This window comes from Mustela putorius, unplaced genomic scaffold, assembly GCF_011764305.1.
Source record: "Mustela putorius furo isolate JIRA1106 unplaced genomic scaffold, ASM1176430v1.1 tig00000228_pilon_pilon_pilon, whole genome shotgun sequence".
Lineage (NCBI taxonomy): Eukaryota > Metazoa > Chordata > Mammalia > Carnivora > Mustelidae > Mustela > Mustela putorius.
The window spans coordinates 36,833,447-36,856,540 of record NW_025421322.1 but is presented as its reverse complement, the minus strand read 5'-3'; the positions used below and the strand labels follow the sequence as shown (position 1 = coordinate 36,856,540).

At 50.5% G+C, this 23,094-nt stretch overlaps 1 protein-coding gene across 1 annotated transcript in view; it reads left to right on the top strand.

The window, feature by feature from the left end:
• The window catches only part of FAM135B (family with sequence similarity 135 member B), a 275,652-nt gene that overhangs the window by 160,135 nt on the left and 92,423 nt on the right, over positions 1–23,094 (top strand). The window contains exon 4 of the mRNA XM_004743599.2: positions 17,258–17,397. Coding sequence (XP_004743656.1) covers positions 17,258–17,397 — 140 coding nt within the window. The remainder of the gene's footprint in view (positions 1–17,257; positions 17,398–23,094) is intronic.

Below are 23,094 nucleotides of genomic sequence, written 5' to 3'. Positions count from 1 at the left end.
GTCATCAAGAAAGTCCAGCCTTTGAAGTCTAATGTACCGAAGTTCTACCTTCTGGCCTGTTCCAGACGAGCTCTCCTAATACACGTTTATGATTTATTCTTCTTAACAGTCCGGGGCTGTAAGGACACTCCCATTTACAGAAGGGGAAACTGAGGCTTGGGGGAGTAGAGGGTGAGATAGGATCTGTGCCTGGGTCTGTTTGGCCTCCTTATCACTTTGCCTTTGAGCCAAGGCTCCATGCTGCTCGTGTGGTTGGCCCCTCGGAGCCCCTGCCAGCCACTATGGAGTATGATGCCTCCATCAGAAAGGACGAATACCCAACTTTTGTAGCAACATGGACGGGACTGGAAGAGATGATGCTGAGTGAAATAAATCAAGCAGAGAGAGTCAATTAACGCCTCCTTTCTTTCCAACAAATTCCAGATGCTTAAGCTTATCCTAATACGTTAGCATCCATTCTGTTGACCTGCAGAGGCGTGAAATGTGCCCCGGCCCTCTGGTTCGTTCCCAGACCATGGGGATCTGTACCAGGCTCCCTGAGTAGGTGTGCCCTGTCTGGATGAAAGGAGCTGACATGTCTTTTCTCTCCTCCACTGAAGGAGGCACAGATAGAGACTGACTTCCCGGCAAGGACTCTTGGCAGACCTCTGCACACGCTCTCGCCAGTACCCTTGCTTCCTTCTCCATCTGCCACCACGTGACTCCTCTAACCTATCCGAGGCTCAAGAGCCGTGGTTCTCACCCTTTCCCTTGCTTGGAGTCTGGCCGACTCGATGTTTGTTTGAAGATCAGTTATGGCCCCTGTCAAACTTCACTTCTTTTTTTTTTTTTTAATATGTTCAAATCCTGTTTATTTATTTATTTATTTATTAAAGATTTTTATTTATTTGATACACATACACACAGATCACAAGTAGGCAGAGAGGCAGGCAGAGAGAGAGGAGGAAGCAGGCCCCCTGCTAAGCAGAGAGCCCGATGCGGGGCTCAATCCGAGGACCCTGAGATCATGACCTGAGCTGAAGGCAGAGGCTTTAACAAATTGAGCCATCCAGGCGCCCCAAACTTTACTTTTAATAACCCATCAAAATGGTAGTTTCTGTATGTTAACCAACTAGAATTTAAATAAAACCTGTATTTTTATTTATTTATCTTTAAAGATTTTATTTATTTACTTGTCAGAGAGAGGGAGAGGGCCAGAGTGTGAGCACAAGGGGGGGAACAGCAGGCAGAGGGCGAAGCAGGCTCCGCACTGAGCAAGGACCCTGATGCAGGACCCGATCCCAGGACCCCGGGATCATGACCTGGGCCGAAGGCAGACACTTAACGACTGAGCCACCCAGTGCCCCTTAAATAAAAACTTAAAAGAATGCAAATAAATAAATAAATAAATCCAAATCTTTTAAAAAAAAAGAAAAATGTAAATTTAAATCATTTTACAATTAATGATGTAAAAATGAAGTCCTTTGTTTCATATGTGTTAATTGAATGTCATAATCAAAGATTCATAGTCAAGTATACGAAGAGTTTGCATTAACAAATCTTGTTGCTGTTAGGAAAAATGGTTGTTTTCATCTTCAGACCATGAGCGTCCCCCCTCCAAATTAAGTGTCCTGTATTTCCTTCCGTCTTGATTTATGCAGCGTTTAGGACATATAACTGAAGGATTACTTGGGTTTTGGGGGTTTTTCCCTTAGTATAGTATAAATCCCAGGAGGACAGAAGCCTGTCTTCCTTGCTGCTGTGGCTAGAGAGTCAGGGACACGTCTCCTTGCCTCCGAGCTTCATGCTGAGTCGGGGGATGGACAGTGGACGGAGGGCTGAGAGTGAATGATGAGCTCTGATGTCACCCCAGACCTCAGGGAGAGAGCCTTCCTTCTCATCCCTGTGTCTTTGGGCGCCTCACCTGGTCCCCAGTATTGATTGCTGTGGTTGAAAGCAGTTCTGATCGATATGTTAAAGTTTACAGCACAGTACAAGTCTTGACTCCTGAAAATGAATGTTCTTGTTTATCTTCCGTGAAGTAAATGTACTTTACCTCAGTTTTCTGAAATATGCACCGACCGCTGACCACATTTTTATAGACTGGTACCAATGACACTAATACATTTCTGTTCATTGTGCAACTGAATATACCAGGCATTGTGCTTGGTATTTTGTAAATATTATAAATCCTGCGAACAATGGAGGAAAGGACCTCTGTTCCTATTTGCACAGGAGGAGTCAGGATCTCAGCGAGTGTGTAAGTGGGTAGAGTCAAGGTCTTGGGTGTTTCTGAGTCATTGTTGTAGCTGGGTTTTGTTTCCTCTAGTGGGTAACCAGACTTCTCTCTCTTTTTGTCATTTTTTTGTAATGGTCAGGTGAGAAAGAAATTATTATTATTATTTTTAAAAAGGTCAGTGAGTTAATAGCTTTATACTTTTGTCAAAACTAATAAAACATATTTTTTAGTTCCACATTCAACAATTGTCTATCAAGCAGCTACTGAACCTGCTTTGCAGGCTTTTAGGAGTGTGTGAGCAGTAAGAATGTAGACTTAGTCTAACGCGGGAGGCGGCCATTTTTATGGCCGCTGACAGAGAGGTGCACAGTGTAGTGAGAGCCTGTAATCACGGATTTGATCCCACGAGGGAGATTAGAGAACATTCCTATGGAAAGAGATGACTGAACTGAGGGCAGGAGGGTGAGCAGAAGTCAGCTGGGTCCTCAGGGAAGGGAAGTCCCACTGTGGGTGGAGGGAGCGGCATGGGCGCCGCTGATGTGATGACAAGGAGGGACCGGCTGGTCCGTGTGGCTGCAGAGCACCGGGCAGAGCAGCCGGGGGAGAGCCAGGGACAGAGAGAGAGGTGGGGAAGGCTTTGAGGACTCTGTGAGAAGTTGCTTCCCTTTACCCTAAGAGGTATGGGAAGATTCTGAAGGCTTTTGATCAGGGGAACAGCTTGGTCCTATCTGCATGTTGGAAACATTCTTCTCTGGAGACGTGGTGGGGAGTCAGTCCTCCTGAGGGGCGGGTGGAGTAGAAGGAAGTCCCTTGGTGGTCCCGGTGAGGGGCAGGCAGGACCTTGGCAAATCCAACGGGGGCTGTGACGGAGCGAAGCGGGAGCATTTGCTGGGGGATTACGCTTGGGAAGGGAAAGAGAATGTATAGGCATGGCTCTCAGATTTCTGCTCCCACAGACCAGATCATAGAACACCTTACTAAAATAAGGAATCTTGGAAGAAAAACCAGCTTTTTCCCTTTTTTTTTTCTTTTTTGTTCTAGTGGTAATATGGAAAAGTTATATTTTTTTAAAAAGATTTTATTTTTAAGTAATGTCTACACCCATTGTGGGGCTCAAACTCACGATCCCGAGATCAAGAGTCACGTGCTCCAACCGAGCCAACCAGGCACCCTGGCAATTTTAAACAGGCTTAATGTGTGGTGCCTCTAAAAATCCAAGCAGACAGTTTCAGGTAGTCAACTAAAGGTACAGGTCCTGAACTTAAAAGTCTGGGTTAGGGACATAAATTTCTTTGAGTGTCCATGTGTCACATTCCATTTTATGTACTGGACTTAGAATGCAAACAGGCAAACTTACTGCTCTCCTAGGGTTTCCCTTCTGGTTGGAGGGAAAGACCGTTGATAAGCCTCCAGTGGTGTTGCCTTTTGGAGCAAAATAACCCCCTGAAAGGGAGGTAGGAAGCGCCGAGGGGAGTGTAGGCATCTCTGACTTTCAGAGACGTGACTCTGACACAGAGACAGAGAGGAGCTACCAGACTCAAGAATGAAACTAGTGGAGCTTTATTCCCAGAGGCCAAGGGAAGAGCGTATTTCCGGGAGGAGGAGTTGACCAACATGGCAGGAGCCTGCTGGGGACTGAGCCTGACGCAAGCTCATACTTTCCATAAAACTTGAGCCGCGTGTAGGGTGCTCCCTTCATGGGGATAAGGGGCCAGAATGCAGGTGGGTTTTTATTTGTTTGTTTTTTGTTTTATTTTATTTTGTTTTAATTTAATTTAATTTAACTTTTTGGTCTTCCAAGAGTCATTGTTCATGCACAACACCCTGTGCTCCATGCAATATGCGCCCTCCTTAATCCCCACCACCAGGTTCACCTAACCGCCCCCCTCCATAACTCTCAGATTGTTTCTCAGAGTCCACAGTCTCTCATGCTTCATCTCCCCTCCAATTTCCCTCAACTCACGTTTCCTTTCCTTCTCCTCATGTGCTCCGTGTTATTCCTTATGCTCCACAAATAAGTGAAACCATATGATAATTGACTCTCTCTGCTTGACTTATTTCACTCAGCATCATCTCTTCCAGTCCCGTCCATGTTGTTACAAAAGTTGGGTATTCATCCTTTCTGATGGAGACATAATACTCCATTGTGTATATGGACCATATCTTCTTTACCTATTTGTCCGTTGAAGGGCATCTTGGCTCTTTCCACAGTTTGGCAATTGTGGCCATTGCTGCTATGAACATTGGGGTACAGGGGACCCTTCTTTTCAGTAAATCTGTATCCTTGGGGTAAATACCCAGTAGTGTAATTGCAGGGTCATAGGGTAGCTCTATTTTTAATTTCTTAAGGAATCTCCATACTGTTTCCCAAAGAGGCTGCACCAACTTGCATTCCCACCAACAGTGTAAGAGGGTTCCCCTTGCTCCACATCCTCGCCAACACTTCTGTTTTTGTGGGGAGGAGGCAGGTTGGAAGTGTGAGTGGGGTAATGAAGAGCAATGGGCACCAGCAGACATCTGTGGGCTGAGCTCATTGCCCCAGGAAGGAGGGAGATAGGGCAGCTGCTGGAGGGGCTTGGAGTTTTGACTTCTGAATGTATCTTGTTTCTAATGAGAAAAAATTGACTGTACTTTGAAGCCATTGAGAAGGAACTAGTTTAGAGAAGCTGAATATGTAAATTAAGAAAAGATAATTGAAACGGTCATTAAAAGTTTACTTTTTCTCTGAACCTATGTCAGACGCCATGGCTGCGGAGATGAGCCACAGCATTGCTGAGCCCCAAGAAACTCCCCCAGACGTGCAGACCAGCAATGCCAAGACGCTGGGTTGTCCTGAGGAGTGTGGAGCTGGGTGCATGGTAGCCCAGCATTGGGTGGGGCTGACTGCCCAGGGCGTCCAGCTGTCCCCCTGTCCCCAGACCCCGACAACTTAGACTCGACCACGGGTAGTGACCATGGTGCATAAGCAGCAAGTTTGCAGGATTGCCTCCATGCCAAGGTAGAGATGTGAAGACAAATGAACGTGACTTAGCAGGCCATCTGGTGATTGAATCTAAAGCTGCACTAATTGATTCTGAGGACGTAGGCCTGGGCGTGCACTGATATTGAAGCTGATACTGGAGCCAACTGGCTAAGCGTTGGCTGACACCCAGGCAGGTGCTGCTGTGACTTTCAGGTGCTGGTTATAGAAATTTCTCAGACACAAAGGCATTGAGAGATCCTTGGCGAGGGTCCTTCAGTGCCCCAGCGAGCATCGGGGTAGGGCAGGGAGGGGCAGAAGGAAGGGCCCTGGACTGGGATGCTGGATTCTGGGTTCCAATGCTGGTTCTGCCCCTGGTCTGGATTCTCCATCTTCCTAAGACTCCTGGTTCCTGTCTGGGAAATGGGTTTATTGAACTATGCGATTTTTCTTTTAGCTATCAGCCCCCATATTGAATGAGTGGATTCTCACACTTAGAATAGCAGCTCATAGATGAAAAGGGAAAAACTACCTTCCGTAGCAAGGACCGGGGTAATCACAGTCCCCAGGATAAACTTACCCTTATTATGCTAGACTCTTACTGTGCATTTAGTTTATTCAAATACTCACCTGGTCACTGGGTCACTGGGTCACTGAGAATAGACGCAATAGACCCAAATGACGGGTCTATTGCCTATGCCTTCACATAGCTTATAGAGGGTGGGAAGCTGGCGGTATGTGGGTGGGCTAAGGTGATTCCAAGATGAGTAAGCAGAAGGTGGACTATACGGGGCACAACAGTGGTGTGAGGACAAAGTGCTTCTTACTACTACACCAGTCCTTGTCTTATCTATCAGAATGGCCCTTTGGAAGAAGAGGGCCTCATGATTAATTTAGATATGAAGAACATTAGGCTTAAGAGGGCACGTAATTTACAAGTGAATGGAGCGTCTGAACTTGAATACAGATCAGATTTGGGAACCTGCCTTCTTGTAACTACACTAAATGGGAACATCTCCAGAAAGAGGGGACATTTGAGAGGTCATTGAGACACAGGCAGGATTTTGAGATGAAAATGAGGCTTTCGATTCGTGAAAGAATATTGTGTGCCGTTTATGGCAAGCGCCTTGCTAGACGCCAAGAGCACAGCGGTGAGCAGTGCACTGTGCAGGCGTGGAGAAACCTTCAGTCTCGTTACAGAACACCGAGAGCTGTGCCTCTGCACCACGGGCGTCCTCCACAAGCTGGTGCAAAATGTGCCGGGGACAGGGCAGGGGGCAGCCATCCCTGCTGGGCTTCCGAGGGGAGAACTTCCGAAGAAGGGACAAAAATAATAAGCCTTGATGGGTGAAAAGTAGAAAGCTAAGTGGGGGAAAATGTCCGAGGGAGAAGAGTATTCAAAAAATACTTCTGGGGTGCCTGGGTGGCTCAGCGTGCTAAGCGTCCAACTCTCAATTTAGACTCAGGTTGGACTCAGGGTTGTGAGATCGAGCCCTGTGTCAGGGTCTTTGCTTAACATAGAGTCTGGTTGAGATTCTTTCTCTCCCTTTCCCTCTGCCCCTCACCCTGCTCACACGCTCTGTCTCAATACAACAATAAAACCTTTAAATATATATAAAAATATAATATATATTATTGTACTATAAATACGTTATTATTATATAATATATAAATACATGGTAATATAATAAACAATATTATATGTAAGTATATAAATATATTATATGTTTTTATATGTACACATATATTTATAGATTACCCACTCGGGGCAAGCACTGTGCGAAGCAGGTCTGATCAGGAACAACTCGTATTTGGCACGGGGGAAGTCCCCATGAGCTGACAGCTCCTGACCAAAAAACCAGAATTAAGAACGTGATTGGAGCACTGAACCATGATGCTCGCTGTGCCCTCCGCCATGGCCCAGCAGCCTAAAGAATCTCTCGAGTGTTCCTCACACCTTCTCAACAGAACTGTGTGATTGGCTGACATACTGTATTGATCATCTATGATAGGTTCGAAGTGCAGGATCCCACAGGTGAGTCCAGGAGAAATCATAACCTTTAGTCAAGGAAACAATGATGATGGTCTTTGTTAAGAAGAGAGGCTGTCTGGAGTCTAGTCCTGCACGGGCCCTGGATTCTCAATACGTTTGATGAGCGGGGTGTGTGTGTGTGTGTGTGTGTGTGTGTGCGCGCGTGTGTGCGTGTGCATGTGCGTGCGCACGGGGAGAAGTGGCTTGAAGGACAGCACCTTCTGAATGCTAAGCGGGCTTGAAGAGTACATGTTTGGGGTCCAGAGGTGAGGACACTCACTCTAAGCCGTGGCCATCAGAGGAGGCTTGCTCACAGCGAGAGCGTCTGAAATCGGTCACAGGGATGGAAGGGGCTCAGCTCTGGCCTCCGGCCCTTGGGCTCCTAATTCCCTGAAGTGTCGGTGCCAGCTAAACCGGAGGCTGCTGTCTACACTCCCACTGTGCCCGACACTGGTCCGGCTGTGGGCGGGAGCTGGTGGGGCAAGTGCAGGTGAAGGAGCCCGGGGCCTGGTCAGGGCATGTCGCGGGAGCCCTTCTGTCCAGCACCAGCTGCGTATGGGGTTGAAGGTCCAGTCCCGGGCTCGGCGGGGGCCAGGTCTGGGTCGGGATGACCCTTCGTGATCCAGATCACCAGGTGGGCTGGGGCTTGGCGGGGGCCAGGTCTGGGTCGGGATGACCCCTCGTGATCCAGATCACCAGTTGGGCTGGGGCTCTAAGGCAGGCAGGCCAGCAGGAGAGCCTGGGGTCCTCGAGAGATGGAGTAGGGCTGAGTTGGAGAGGGAGCACTGGCCCTGGAGTCATGCCCAAGTTCGCACACGGACAGACTGCATTTCTGTGGCATTTGGCACCGATATCCAGCAGCAGGAGAAGGAGCTCCGGGAGGGAAGGGGCATATGCAGGAGCGTCTGTGTCCCGGAGGACCAGCTCAGACCACTCTGGGCCAGCCCGGGGTCTGGGGGAGGAGGTGAGGGAAGAAGGCACAGGTCTCCGTGAGAATGGCTGGGCTGGTCTGCACATGCTGCACATGATGCGAAGGTGACTGGTTCGTTGGAATCAGGAGTGGCCTTCTTCCAGGGCTTCTGTTGTGCACAGCCGTCACTGTAGCCCCGGCCTTAAACTTTCTGGGCACCCCACCCCCTTGGCTCCTTGATCTGGCCCCTCCCTCAGGTCCTCACATTCCCTCCAGTCCTTAAATCAAGAGGGTACACGCTACGCAGCAGAGGGCCGGCAGGATCCCGTGCATCACTCCTCTTGGCATGGATTCCGATGAGCGGGCACCTGCGCTCACGGACTCAGAATATCCGGTTCCCTCACCCAGTCACAGGCACGGCCCAGGCGTGTGCCCTAATGAGCAGGATGGAGGAGTCCAGTGGGGCAAAGTGAGTTAGCGGAGGGCAGGGTCCAGGCGAGAATGTCCTGTGAGGGGAAAGGCTGATTCATGGCTCAGGCTGGGGCAGGGTTGGGGCAGCCCTTGGAGGCAGGAGGGGGCTGAGGCTGCTGATCTTACTGGACTGGTCAGTCGTAGCTCAGCCCCGGGCAGCCGAGCTGGCTCTCCCTCTGGAGGGACCCTCCATCCCTATGGAAGGAGAGGGCAGAGTGGCCACCTGCTCTCAGCGACTCAGCGCTGACCCTGGGAGGTGGGGTCCCTGCTCTTGTGGCAAGTCATACCTGCCTCCTGCGTGCTGTGGCTTCCCATTAAGGCCAAGGTCACTGTGGACTGGGCAGTGGTTCTGTCCTCCTGGGAACAGGGGCCCATCACTGGACCTGGGCATGGTCACGGCAGCTCCCACAAATATCCCGATTAGCTCCAATTGTGGCCGTTCTTCATTCTCCTTGGGAAGCATATGGATGGGGCAGATGGCTCAGAAAAGCCTGAATCACATAAACAGGGCTCTTTGTCTCCCATTTGCTGTCTTCTGATGACTTACGAACAGAATGGGTTTCAGGATTCCAAGACGGGCCCTTACACCCTTCTCAGAAAACCCCACATTTCAGGCTAACTTAGCGTCTGCTGCTCGCAGGGGACGTGAATCGGTGGGGGGGGGGGGGCGGTCGGGCCATCGTGAGGTGTAGCAGGAAACAGCCAGCCTCGGGAACGAGCTGCTCGAGCTGAGGTTCAGCCCGCTTCCACAAATGTTTATGAAATGCCGCTGCCAAAGTCTTAAGGATTGGGTCACTGGGAGCTTTGGGCAGCCATGCATTCTATAAATATTTGCGGGGCCGGGACACCTCACGCAGAGCTGGCTCTGTGCTCAGACCTCACCTTGACGCAGCATCTGCACCGATCACGGAGGACGCGGGTTTTATTCTGAGTGCCACGAGGGGTGATGGTGCCCGGCTTGTATTTTATATTAACAGACCCAAGCGTGGTAATAGTAGGAGCGTGTTCAATATTGAGAGAAAATCCTAAAACAACAGAGAAAGGATTAGATTCATCAGAACCACATTTTGAATGTGAATTTGCAGGATTCCAGATGACTGGCTAAGGGGTGAGGGGGACGAATCGAAGGTGACCAGGAAGCGTGGTTCTGCTGTGGGTAACTGCAGGGGGAGAGGCACATCCAGGAAACAAAAGCAGAGGTTCTGTCTTGGGCGTGTAAGTTTAGTTTAGGGTGTGTATCCGACATCGAAGGAGTAATGTCTCGGGGCCGAGGGACCGTGCACGGCCATGCAGGAGAGAGATGGGGCTGGTGTCACCCAGTGGAGGGCTCTCAGCGTGTGAGTGGTGCATACAGTGCTGGGGTGGCTAGGGCCCCTTGGGGAGAGAGAAGAGCCTGTAAAGGAGGAAAGGCATGGGTTCAAGACCCTGACGGGGGTCTGCAGTGCAGAGATGGGGGAGGTGCAGGAGGAGACACGCCATGGGATCGAGGCGGAAGCAAGGTGGCCAGCAGTAAAAACCCATAGTTATTGTTATTTTTCCCTCAGAACTGAGGCTGGGGGCGTTAAGAGTCACCCCAAATCTCTCAGTGAGAAAAAGGAGATTCTCCGTATGCCTCCATTCTTGCAAGCCATGCCCCTGCCCTGGTCCAAGCCTGCTCTCTCCCCAGAGCTGGGGGCACTTGAAGATCCCCCTTGAACTTCCCATGAGAGTTTTACTAGCAACTGGTCGAATTCTGTTGTGAGTCCTTCCTACAGTCACCTCTGCGACACACCGCTGTCCACGTAGCCACACCTGCAAGATGTTACCCCTCCCCGGCCCCTCCCCTCCCCCAGGCTGGCTGCCCTCACGGGTCCTCTTGTTCAATCCCTGCAGCCCTGGATCAGGAGCTCTCTCATCCCCAGTTCACAGGGTAGGAAACTGAGGCTCACACACAAGGAAGTTCCTTGTTTGTAGGAACACAGTTGGCAGATAGCAGAGCCCAGGGCAAACACATGGCGTTTCACTCAAATCCGTTTCTTGTCCTTGCAGAGGCAGGAGGCTGTGTACTGGGCTCGGCCATAGTTGGCTGGTGGTTAGGACAGATCTGTGGGAAGCCAGCTGGGTCCCTGGAGTCTGTTAGAGGTGACGTGCTGGCTTTTTACCTTTGAGATTACATAGCCCTGCCTGTGATTGGCTGACAGAGTGTTACCAAGTGCTGGTCTTACCGGGCTCCCTCTAATAGGTAGGTCGCCATGTTTATAATTAAGTAATTAAGCCTGCTTCGAGTGGATGGGAGAAAGCTCACTGCTGAATTGCAGTGGCAGCCCTTGTTCATTTCCAGCAGGTTAAATGATGGTTTTTGTTTGTTTGTTTGTTTTTGCCTTCTTTGGTTTAGTTTCTGTAAACATGGATTTCTGCCAGGCCTTGGTGTCTGCTACATAACTTGATTCTTTGTGCGGAGTCGGCTAGGAGTCCCATATCCTGGGTGCAGGAACTATTGCTGGCATCAGAAACTTCTGATCGAACCCCCCTTCCCCCTGCCCCTGCACTCATTAGTAATGACATCACGGATGGCTTCTGTGCGTATCTGAGTGACTATAGTATGCACAGCCCAACCCTCCGTCATTCTAGGGCATCACTTCTGCAAAACACAAGGGATGGAGTGATGTGAGTCCAGTGAGGATAGAACAAAGTTGGGAAATATTGGACTAAATGTTGGAGAACATTCTTTGCCATTGCTGTAGCATCACCAGGGACTGGTGTTATGTCCACCATACGGACATATGGCCCATGAGTGATAAACAAACTTAGGAATGAAAGGATGCGGCAAAAGCTCAAGATTCAGAGTCCCTGATGTACCGTTTACTGTATTTGATGCTGAAGATGCAACTTAACCTGTGATCATCAGCTTTCTCTGGAGCCAAATGAAGCCTCTCACACCCAAGGTCAAGTGAGATGAGGGATAGAAGGTAGCCAGAGCTCAAGCCAATCCCAGGCTAGTGTCTCTGGAGCAATTTGCAATGCGTGAGCAATTCTGTATTTATTATAGTTTATGGAGAAGTGATGCTTCCAAGCCATGGAGTTAATAAATAACAAGGTCTGGCTTAAACCCAGTTTGTTGTACGTAACTTGGAGCTCAGTTCAGATCGGTTGAGTAGGCCATCTAAGATGTTGTAAGTAATGCAGTGTGTCTGGAGAGATGAGAAATGCATTCAGACAGGAGAGGTCCAAGGAAGTGAACAAAGGGGTTGCCCATGTCCTGCCCTGTCCATGCCCATCCAAGGACAGATGCGCGAGTTGGATGCACCCCAAAAGGGACTCTGATTGTCCATTTCTGAATTCCACTGTCTTGCATAGCACCTGACACATAGCTGATGATTAATAAGAATTTAATGGCTACGTGAACATGTTTTAAGCAAAAGTCACAAAAAAACTTAATCTGGGATTATGGGTAAGGCATAAACTCGTATCCTTGTTTATTAAAGCAAATTATTCAATATTCCATGGGCATCCCACATTTTAAGTAGAAAGTCAGGGAAACCTTTTTATCTTTTCAAACAGCAACACAAATGCCAGCTGCAACATAGCCTTTTATTGAGGTTGGCAATATGATGTGCTTCAAACACTGACGGTACACGTACGTCCGCGTCTCTCCAGATATCCCACAGCAGTGCTTTTGTATGTAAGCGCCTTGTTAGCCGAAATGCTAACCCACTAACCCGCTTCCCCCGTCTCACACTGGCTGAGGAGCTGCGGGTTACTCGGTGACTTGCGATCCTGACTGGCTGAGGAGCTGCAGGTTACTCAGTGACACGCAATCCTGTTTTGAAAGCCAGGCTGGGAAGGACCTGGGGCCGATCCGTCTCTTGCTACTGGGGCTTCACATGGGATACGGGTGCTCTGTGGAAGGGTCCTTTCGAGTTCCAGGAATTCTGTAGCCTCAGCGGTGAGCCCCTTGCTGGTCCGGTCATCTGCAGAAGGCTTGGGGGCCCTGCCTCAGGACTTCCAATGGTCACTTTTTAGGTGACATTTACACGCTCAGCCATTGCTATTCAAAGCACAACCTTTGTGCTGAATCAGATGGATGCACAGAACTTTCTAGCTCACAATGGAACCAGACCAGCCCTTCTACTCATGAACCCTTGGGCCACTGTGAACAGCCGGAGTTGCCATCCTTGAGCCCAGCTTTCCTCAAGCCACCGTTAGTCCCCGGAAACGGTAGTGCCTTATCCATACGGTACGTTAACACGTCTTTGGTTGGGTGACGTCTGCGCATCCAGTGGGGCTCCCCACTTGCAAATTCCCGAGTCATCAGGGCCTTGGCTGTTGGCTCCCAGGGGTGATGCCTTCCCTGTGTGGATTGTTTCACTTGTACTCTTGTCACAAGCATTTCCAAGGGGTGTAGCAGCTTGGATGGAATCAAAGAAGGACATGCCATCCCTCTCTAGCTTCGCAGTAAGTGTGCCCTGGTCCTACCAGCCAGAAAACACTGGAGGGACGCAGTAAGTCACTCTGGCCATTCTCTCGAGAAACGGTGCACATCTGCTTCAAGGTGTTTTTCTTTTCTGCTTATTCTTTGAAACGATTAGGAAAAAAAAAAAAAAAAAGTGTGGCTTCAAGGTGACTTTCTGTGCTGCCTAGAAATAGCCCGAGAACCACCTGGCATCAAGAATGATGATCACCTTCGTCTTATTAGGAAATCTGCTCCGGTTGGGAGGATTTGACAGTTAAACCTCCTCTACTCATCTGAGGCTCCGATTCATTGTGGAATTTAGGCAGGGCAGGACCCTTGCCTTCTGCAAGCTCAAATTTAACGGGTGGCCCGAGGCCATATAGTGAGAAAGTATGGGTTGGGGGGCAAATTGAGAAAGGAAGTTTGCCGTACTGCAGGAGGGCCGGTTTTATTTATTTATTTGACATAGGGAGAGTGGGAGAGAGCACACCAGCAGGGCGGAAAGGAGAGGGAAAATCAGGCCCCCTGCTGAGCAGAGAGCTGGACTTGGGGCTCCATCCCAGGAGCTCATGACCTGAGCCGAAGGCAGACGCTTAACTAACTGAGCCACCCAGGCGCCCCCGCCCCCCACTAAAGATTTTATTTATTAGAGAGCGAGCGAGCAAGAGAGAAAGGAGGTCCTGGCCTTGAGTGGCTCTTAGTCTAACTTGGCTTTTCCACTCCTGTGAGCTTTGATGTACTGGCGGGCCCTCACACTGGAATACAGCCTCAGTCTGAAGAAATTCAGTGATAGCTTCTCAGCATCTTCTTCGGTCAACAGTCCACATCTCACCCAGCTGCTTCCAGGCCTGGAGGGTTGGAAGGAGTCTCCCCAGAGGTTTCAGTGTTGAGCACAAACCTGATTCTCCAGGGAGCCCCTCTGTGCCGTCAGAGCCATGGCCATGATCTTGGAATCGGAGTGGAGTCAATGCCCACAGGAGTGCTGCTGGCTCGCACTCCAGCGCAGGGCGTCCATCGCAGGCGAACAGCACCTACACTGTGTAGTCTGCACTCACAGAGGCCTCTGGGGCTGGGGTGGGGGCGTGGCGACCGGCAGCGGGAAGGTCCTCCTCCGGGTTGTAGACATTTAGAGATAATGTAGATATGCAGATTGTTGGTACCACTCATTATGTGGTGTGTGTGTGTGTGTGTGTGTGAGAGAGAGAGGGAACTCAGCAGAACCTAAAAGTCTTTTTACTCTTGCCTTCTGGCCTGGAATTCCTGTTAAGCAGCTTGCAACTCATTCGTGGATTGGTGGGAGCTGTAGAAGAATCCCCTGCCTCTGTCCTAGTATCTTCCTCCTACCCCCTCCTCTCTTCCTCTCCATTCCTTTTTCTTCCGTCCCCCAACTTCTTGCCACTACTTCATTTGCCCTTAAATTTCCAGCTGTCCTTTCACATACTTACGCATGGTACCAACCCTGAGACACACAGAAGCAGATATTTGGGGAGACTCGACTCTATGCTTTCTGATTGGGCCCCATGAGTGGAACCCCAGTTCCCAAATAAGTAAAAGCATTCTAAAGAGACCTGTGGCTCCTGACCCCACAACAAAGAAAGGGCAGCATCCTGGGTGTCCCCAAGGTCTCCTAGGGTGGTGAGAACATGCACGTTCCTCGTCTCTGGGTGTCCAGCGCCTGACCCATACAAGGACGGTGATCCAGAATAAGTGCCCTAAGGAGAGCTCCATGAAATGAGCTGAAGAGCCGGTCCTAGAAATTCCAGGAAGGGGACTTGCCAAGGAGAAGAAAGCCCCATTTCCTTCCGAATGTCAGGAAGAGGGAGCCAAGATAATGGGTGAGGTATCAGCGTGCGCCTTGCCACGGTTGAGGGAAGATTGCCCGTGGGGATGAAGGAGGCAGGCGTTGTCTCTGTGATGCCCACAGTTCTGGGGGGTGTCCGTGATCAGCGAGCCTGCCCTTGTAAGAAGACCACTGCTTTATGCCCTACTTACTAGTCAGAAGAAAATGACACAGGAAGTCCCATAGGGCATGAGAAATGCCTCATGCGGGACCTCACAGGGGCACTTTGGGATTTGGCGATCTGTGAAATCGTGGAGTCCTGTGGTCTAGTTTGTCAGTCTGCTCAAAGTCAGAGAAGTCTAATCTGCCATAGAAATACAGCCAGCGAGCGGCGCCTGGGTGGCTCATCGGTTGGGCGTCCGATTCGATGTTGGCTCAGGTCGTGATCTCGGGGTCATGAGATCGAACCCCACGTCAGGCTCTGTGGTCAGTGGCGAATCTGCATGAGATTCTCTCTCTTTCTTTGCTCCTTCTCCTGCTCCCGTGTGTGCGGGCTCTCTCTCTCTCTCTCATCTAAAATAAATTTTTAAAATATTAAAAAAGAAAATGTAGCCAGTGGACCTGTATTTAGCAGAAACTGCTCAGACCTTTTCCTAAGCACAGAGTCATCCCACTACATATTGTACACTCAGTATGTGCCTGGTCTTAGGAGCTTGATTTATTTTATGCTTTTTATGTCAGTACGGATCCCAGGAGGTCGGGGTGGATATGCCCATTTTTCACGCTGAAAGCTGTGGTTACAAGGGGTGATGTCACTTGCCCAAAAAGGCCGGTGATTGAACTGTTTTGCTGGCTGTCCCTCCTGGTACTAGACGGCTCCGTGCTGCTCTGACCTTCAGAGTAGTTACCCCATCCGTCCTCGGCCACGTGTCCGGCTGGCTGATAGATCCACTAGGCCTTGACAGTGATAGAGAAAGGGCTGGTGCAGCAAAGAAAGGCATTTGCACACAGGGATCACTTCTACTTAAAAGCCACATCAATTTGAATCCAGCAGGTCTAAATAGGTCTGCATTAGCCTGGCGATTCTCTTTCCTTCTTGACGAAGTGCAAATTAGAGCAGACACATCTGAGCAGCCTTGGTAACGACCTGGGGCTTCACTTGCTTTTCTTCCCTCTGCTGAAGCTACAAGGCAGGTGTTAGCTTGGTGTCACTCTGCACTGGGGGCTGAGAGCGACCCTTTGTTCCTGTCTCCCCAGGATTCTTCGAGGCATCTGAGGACAATGCACAAGGCACTTGAGCTGTTTTTCTTTGCTGTGCAACCACACTGATTTTTCCTGTTATTTTCTGGGCTTTCTTTGCAAACATGCCATTTCTTTCTGTAGTGATTTATAGAGGATCAACCTTTTTGCTAGGAGATGGGTACATTTTGTTCCTTTACCTGGGATTTCTTGGTTGTTAAATAGACGTGAGGATAAATTCTCACGATGCCTCATCACATACAAATACCAAGACTCCTGCCTCTTTTCTATTGAGCCGTGGTTCTCTTCATCTGTAGTAAAATCTTCCCTAGCAATTTCCTGGAAGGATTAATAAAATGTAACGTGCATGAACTCATGTTGGAAGCTGCAAAGTACCTCACAGTGGGCCATTTTATGAATAGGTAACCGTTGCCTTATATTATAGAAACATTAGCATTATTTATGTGAGAATGTTTCTTTTTATAATTTCCCTAGCGTGCGGTTTAGGTGTGAAGTGGTTCTGAGAAATTCACCTGTTTGCTTTCCATAACTCTGGTCAGCAGATGCAGACAAGTCTCTCGTCCTCATGAGACAGACGCGTCTCTCTGAAGTTGAACTCAACGTGCAGACAGGGTTTAGGGATTAGGGTATACTTGGAATGCTTTGGAAGACAGAAGAGTTGAACAAGGTCCTTTAAAGACTTGATGTCTAGTACCATTAGAATTCACTTAACCTGAAACTCAAGACACAGTGTTCTCCCCATCATACATGTTATGTGAACAACATTTTCAGGAAAGAGATTCTGAGGGCACAGGAGGTCCTTGGAGAAGGAAAAGAAGTTTTTGTCTTTATTTCTCTGTTCTTCGCTTCCTCCCTGATTACAGGAGAGGAGGATTGTGGAAAGCCTCACGGAGGAGGGGACATGTGAGCAGGTGAGAGACTGAGTGGGCACTGATTTCCAAACAAGGAGCACTGCACGACAAGATCAGATCATGTGGTCTGTAAGGGATCAATAAGGTACTTCTGAGATGACAGGCTAGTTCCCGCAACAGCAGTCTTTATAGGGTGCGATGCTGTTCTTCTGTGGTTTTCATGTTTGGACACCACGATGTGTTTGGGAGCCGTTGCCGTCTTTGAGCTGGACTGACATTGGAGGAGGCCGCAGGCACAGGACGGACCTGGAGCTCACCGGCTCTTCCTCCTTCTTGTCTTGCAGACAGCAGCAGCCTGCGCTCAGCCTACGCCCATGAGAACGCCGTGCACAGCAGGGTCTTTCAGATCTTGTACAGGAACGAAGAGGTCTCCATAAATGACGCCGTCCTCTTCCGGGCTCATTTGCTCTTAGATGGAGAAAGGGTAAGTCACGCGATCTGCTGCCAGCCACGAGGGCTTTTGTCTCCATTGCTGGGAAAACGGGAAGTGAAGGAGAAGCCATAGATTGGCTCTAAAGTCCGACAGGATTCATGACTTTAGAGAACCCACGCACTTACTCGTTTATGCTTTTTGTACTTTTTCTTTTATCCATATGCTTCCTCCTGCCATGTTCCGAGCAGTTTCCATCAGCTTCCTGACTGACGCTTTTGTTCATTCTTCATGTGCCCGTTTGTTTGTTGGTTCTGGGGCTCCGGCGAGGAGTCAGTCAGCAGACACCCACTGGGTCTCTGCATTGTGTGGGGCCCTTGGCTGGGGGACAAAGCGGCAGGAAAGGTGGCAAGAACTCTACCCTCGAGGGGTTGGACACAGGGATAGAGAGCAGTGCCCTGGTGGGTGACGTGCACAACGCTGGCTGAGTGTTCAAACAAACAAAGGGCCCCCAGGATGGAGAGAGGAGCCCTGTGGGGGGCACCGATGGTCCCGGCAAGGAGCTGGCTTCGAGACGCACAAACTCAGAGTCCCTCGGATGGAGGGAAGCAGAAAGGGCACCCCATGCAGAGGGGGTGGGCAGCATGAGAAAAAGCCCATAGACCTCGGGGATCTCATCCTGCTGGTAGGAAACTTGATCAAAAATTCTGTATTCCTCAGATTAACGTATTTTGAAGAAATATCTGATGTCTGAGCCATTGCACCCGCTTGCCCAGTTCCACCTCCACTCCCCTTCCCCACAGCCCGGCTACTCACTTTTTGCTAGAAGACCTTGAAGGACGTGGAGGTCCTTCCCATTTTAGGAAAGTCGGATTAGAGGCATGTCCCCCACTTACATTCCCTCAGTGTGTGCAGCGGGCCCTGCTGGCCAGGTGACATCTTCCTCCTGCCCGTGGTTTTCTGTCCACGTCTTTCATGGTCTAGGTGGTGACCAGGTCCTGTTATGTGGCCGGAGATGAAAACCTGTCCCTCATTCTTCATTCATGTATCATCTATCTGTCCCTCAGAGATGGACTCAGTACTGACTAGCACCTGTTAGGGACTAAAGCTAGAATAAGAAAATATCCCTGGTGTCTTGGGGCTTGTATTTTACTGTTCGATGAGCACGTTACAGTGAAGTGAAGTAAACCGTGTGTCACCCTGTCCCTGAGCCTCGCAGTGCCCGCCGCTCGGCTTCCTCGTCTGTAAGGAGCACCCACAAGGGCCTGAGATTGGGAGTTGGCACCCCCATTGGAGGGCCTGTGGGGCTACCGCTGGACCAGCGCAGAAGAGAGTGCTTGGCAGGGCGACTCTGCAAGGCTCCTGCTTCCTGATCACCTGGAGCTCCTGCTCCGACACTACAACCTTCACACGAGATGACGCTTATTCCCTGGAGGACAAGGGACAGGCAGGAGGCGTCAGCCTTGAGTGAGATCCCAGTGCCGAGGAGCTGGGCAGGCTAGGTGCTCGGGGAGACGGCATCCCTGGGGGGGGGGGGGGCGCATAGCAAGGACAAAGGCCGTGAGGTGGGAATGAGGTTGATGTGTCCCAGCAAAAGCAGTAAAGCCAAGGTGACTTGCACCATGAGTGGAGGGAAGGAGCAGGAGGTGAAGCTGGAGAGGTGGTTGGGGCCAGACCTAGTGCTGCCGGCGCGTGGGAGGGAAGAGGGGGCTTATCCCTGCTGGTGGGGAGCCACGGATTTGGTCTGAGAGGTGGAAGGGCACGATGTTTCTCTTAGACTCTGCCCCTCACCCCCTCCCAGTCGGTGAGCTTCTCAGGGCTGCGGTCTCCTCTCTGTCTCTGCAACACCGGGGCCTGCCATCGGACTCGGTCGGAGACAGCCAGCAGGCGTGAGCAGATGACTTGGTGAATGAACAGATTCAATTTGGAATTCCTCTTTTTAGGGCCTTTGGAACCCCCTTCTCTCCAAGCAGAAGCCGGCATGTCCAGGGCCTGTTAGCCTTCAGTTACGCTGAGCCTCGTCTCCCTTGTGCCCTCACAGTGACCTTGAACGCTTTGTCTGTAACTGACATCCCGGAGACCCAAAGCAGCTCCCGTGAGCTGGGCCCACTGTCCCCTGACGGCTGGTGCCCTGCCCGCACCTTCCCCGCCCGCTTTGGACCCCGGAGCCGACTGCATGCATTGCCCCGGAGAATCCTTACCTTCGGGTCTGTTTGGGCTCAGCTTGTGAGAGGCCTGGCGGTGACTGGAGGGAAGGTGGGAGAGTGGGCTCCTTCCGTGCTGGGTCCGAGAGGGCTGCTCGTCCTGTGTGCGGGAGCCCGGCCTGTGACAGCCAGGGGTACACGTCTCTTTCCACCTCCGCATTCAGCGACGTCCCGTTCAGCTGGAAATCGGTTGTGGTGGAAATATTTGTACCAGAGAAATCGACAGTGCTGCCAATCAGGGTTTTTAACTTTCCTTCTGAGACCCGGTTGTTAAACGTTTAACCAAGGCCTCAGCTCAGGACAGGGGGCTCACTCCACGTAGCTTTCTCCCCAGTTCCGACAACCACTCCCTCTGAATGTGTCTGCTGGCCTGGGGCGGTCCGGATGTCCTGCAGTGACCAGCCCTGACGCCCCGGCCCTCGTCTCTGGCTCCCATACACCCTCCCCACCCCCTTGTGAGTCAGCACTTTCCTGAACTGCACATAGTCTTCATCTTGAGAGCGTCCTCTGCTTCCTTCCTGCCCAGTTTAGGAAGAGAGCGCCGAGGTTATTTTGAGCGTCAAGGTCTCCAGACGAGTCTGTGCGTCCACACGTGTCTTCCCCAAATTCTCCCAAGAGAACACCGGTTTACCTCTCGTGGACCATCGTCATTCACCATGTTGACCTCCGAGCCCTTCTGGGCAGCAGCTACGTTGGGAGGCTGGGTTTGGACATTGCTTGGGTGTGTTTGTCGTCTGTCATCTGAATTTAAGACGTGCTGCCACCCCGGCAGTTTGTAGCCTTTCTCCACGTCCAAGTTCAGCTCATGTGAGGTGGTAACAAGCCTCGGTTTTGAGGTTGAATGGGGAGTCCTTGTGACGATGCACATTGCTTCCTTCCTCTATCGAGTCACGCATCTCTATAAGCCAGTAATTTGTTGCAGCCTTGGGGTACTCCAGACAGCGGCAAACAATGCCACCCAAGTCAGGGACAGTTAAAGTTAGGAAGAGAGGTCCATAAACGCTGTGTATCGAGCATAGAGGCATTAGCTCTTTTTCAGTGACTACCTGTGTTTGACAACCAAAACACTGCCTGTAGCCACTTGGCCAGAGCTCGTGTTCCCGCATGCACACAGCCCGTCACTGTGGACAGCGGACACTCATCTGATGGCTACACGTCAAGCATACAGTTGCCCATGCTATGGAAAATGTAGACACGAAGATTGTGTCTGCACTGTGAGGGCACGGGTCAGTGCCAGACGCGGCCATGGGCAGAAGCCATCCCAGCTTAAGGCTTAGGATAGACTGTTTCCATGACAGTTGCAAAGCGTGAGTGTGAAAGTAGGATGACGGTTTTACTTGCATACCCTCTGTGTAATCACTCCGGGAACTCGCGAAGGCTGACAAAAGCACAGAATAGTAAGTGGGAGAACACCACCAACAACAGAGTTAGCCAGAGTAGAGGAAAAACATGATAAGGGGGCGGAAAAGCCTGGAAGCCTGGGATGAATGTCATAGACCAAAGTACAACAACAAGGTGTTGGGCATTGCTAACGGCAGCTGCAGGCAGCGCTGAGCTTCCCAGCAGCCCAGGCAAGGAAGGCTGTTCTCAACAGCAAGATGCTTGGTGCCCTGAGAAGGAGGAGGAGCAGATTACACCAAAAAGTCTTTCTCGATAAGCTTGCATGTTTATAGAGTTAAAAAGGAAAGCATCTCTCGAAGTGTGACCCCTTCTTTTAACCACACCACAGAAACCTGGCGTGCTTGTTCACAATGCAGATTCTTGAGCCTGTCCCAGACCTAGTGAGCCAGGCAGAGGGAGTTGATTCAGACTTGTGAATCTTTAAGGGATGTGTGGAATTTCCACAGGAGGCCATGAAGGGCTTTTGAGACCACAGGTAGCATATCGAGGGCAGGGAGAAACAGTGAGGTGGACGGCAGACCTGGGGAAGAAACATCATTTCTGGTGGGGTAGGAGGCAGCACAGGTGCGAGGCTGGACAGGAGCATTAAAGACTCAACACATAGCACGGGCCTCGCTGACCACCATAGATAACCTGTTCTGAGGCTCCCTCAGGAGTCAGGAGGAGGAGAGCTAGGATTGGAAATATAGAAAGTGGGTCCAGTGCTCCAGAGCATGGGGGCAGAGCTCTGGTCCTTGCATGCTGGAAGGCACCACAGCAAAGGCAGCCACGATGGGGATGGGTGGAGAGAGGAAGCTGTGTTTCAGCCGAGCGCAGCCCATAGACCTGGGCTCAGGTTAAGCATAAGCGACATGGCACATCCTGTAGTCAAGGAAGGTCGATGGGCGTTGACTGTATTTTGGCCAGAAAATGGGCTTGGGGTCCATGGAAAGTCCAGGGTAGTTAGAAGAAGACCCGTTTCGTTTTGGGGAGTGGTAGGAATTCAGGTTGAGTCATGATAACACCCCAGGATATTAACATAAATACCGCCTTGCATTTCTAAGATGTGTGTTGTGTGATGTTATGCTGAGTGTTTTGCTTGGGAGAGCTCACCGAATCATCACTACAGTCCTGTGATGTGTCTTACAGATGAGGATACAGAGATGTAGAGAGAGTTAGTAGCTGGAGCGAAGTCATGCCGCTCGGAAGTGGTAGAGGTGGGGTTTGAACCCAGGCAGCCTGACCAGGACATCTGTGTTTACGAGCATTATGCAGGCCTTGTTGTGGAGTTGGTGGTGGTGGTGGGGTGGTCCTAGGAGGGTGGGGTCAGTCCCCTAGGAATTCAGAAATAACAATAACTAGTATTTGTTGAGCATGGTCTTTGTTCATACACTGAGTTCAGTCCTCTTTGTTCATTTTCTTAGTCACACGACAGCAGTGCTGTCTAAGAATAAAGGTCATACTTACCGTCATCTTCCAGATCAGAAAACCAAGTTAGAGAGGTTCATTGGCCCAGGGCAGAGCCAAGAATGGCACCCAGGTAGACTGACTTCCACTCTTACCTACCTTCCCACCGGGCTGTGCTGTGGCTCAGGAGAGACACTGACAATGGAGGAGAAGATGCGAGAGTCACATTACGAGGAGCGTCAAAACCAGCCGGGGAGAGAGCGCATAACCCAGCAACTCAGATGGCACCGTGCAAAAAGGCCAAAGAAGCAGATGAGCCCTTGACCGAATCTGGTCCATGGGCCTCACTCACCAGTTGGCCTTGGGAGAGCCGAATCGGGAGCTCGCTACTATACTGACCCTCAAGGTCCTCATTTGGGAATGAAGACAGTATTTCTGAATTCACGATTTTGTCCACGTTGAATAAGATACAATGGACAGTGGAGCTCCCAGGAGCTCCTCTGCAAATACTAGCTTCTGTGACTATGTCCAGAGCTACACCACATGGCTTGCTGGTGCTAGACATTGACTCGAAAGGGAGGTGATATCTTTAACCACGTCGGGCAGAGCAATGGAAGGGCACACACACAAGTGTTGGTGCATGTGTGCATGTGCAAATGTGTGCGTGTGTGTAACCTTCTCCATGTGCCCATGCATGAGTGTGTGTGTTTGGAGGGAGGGGAGGGCAGCCAACAGCCAAGGGCGAATTCGGTGGTCAGCT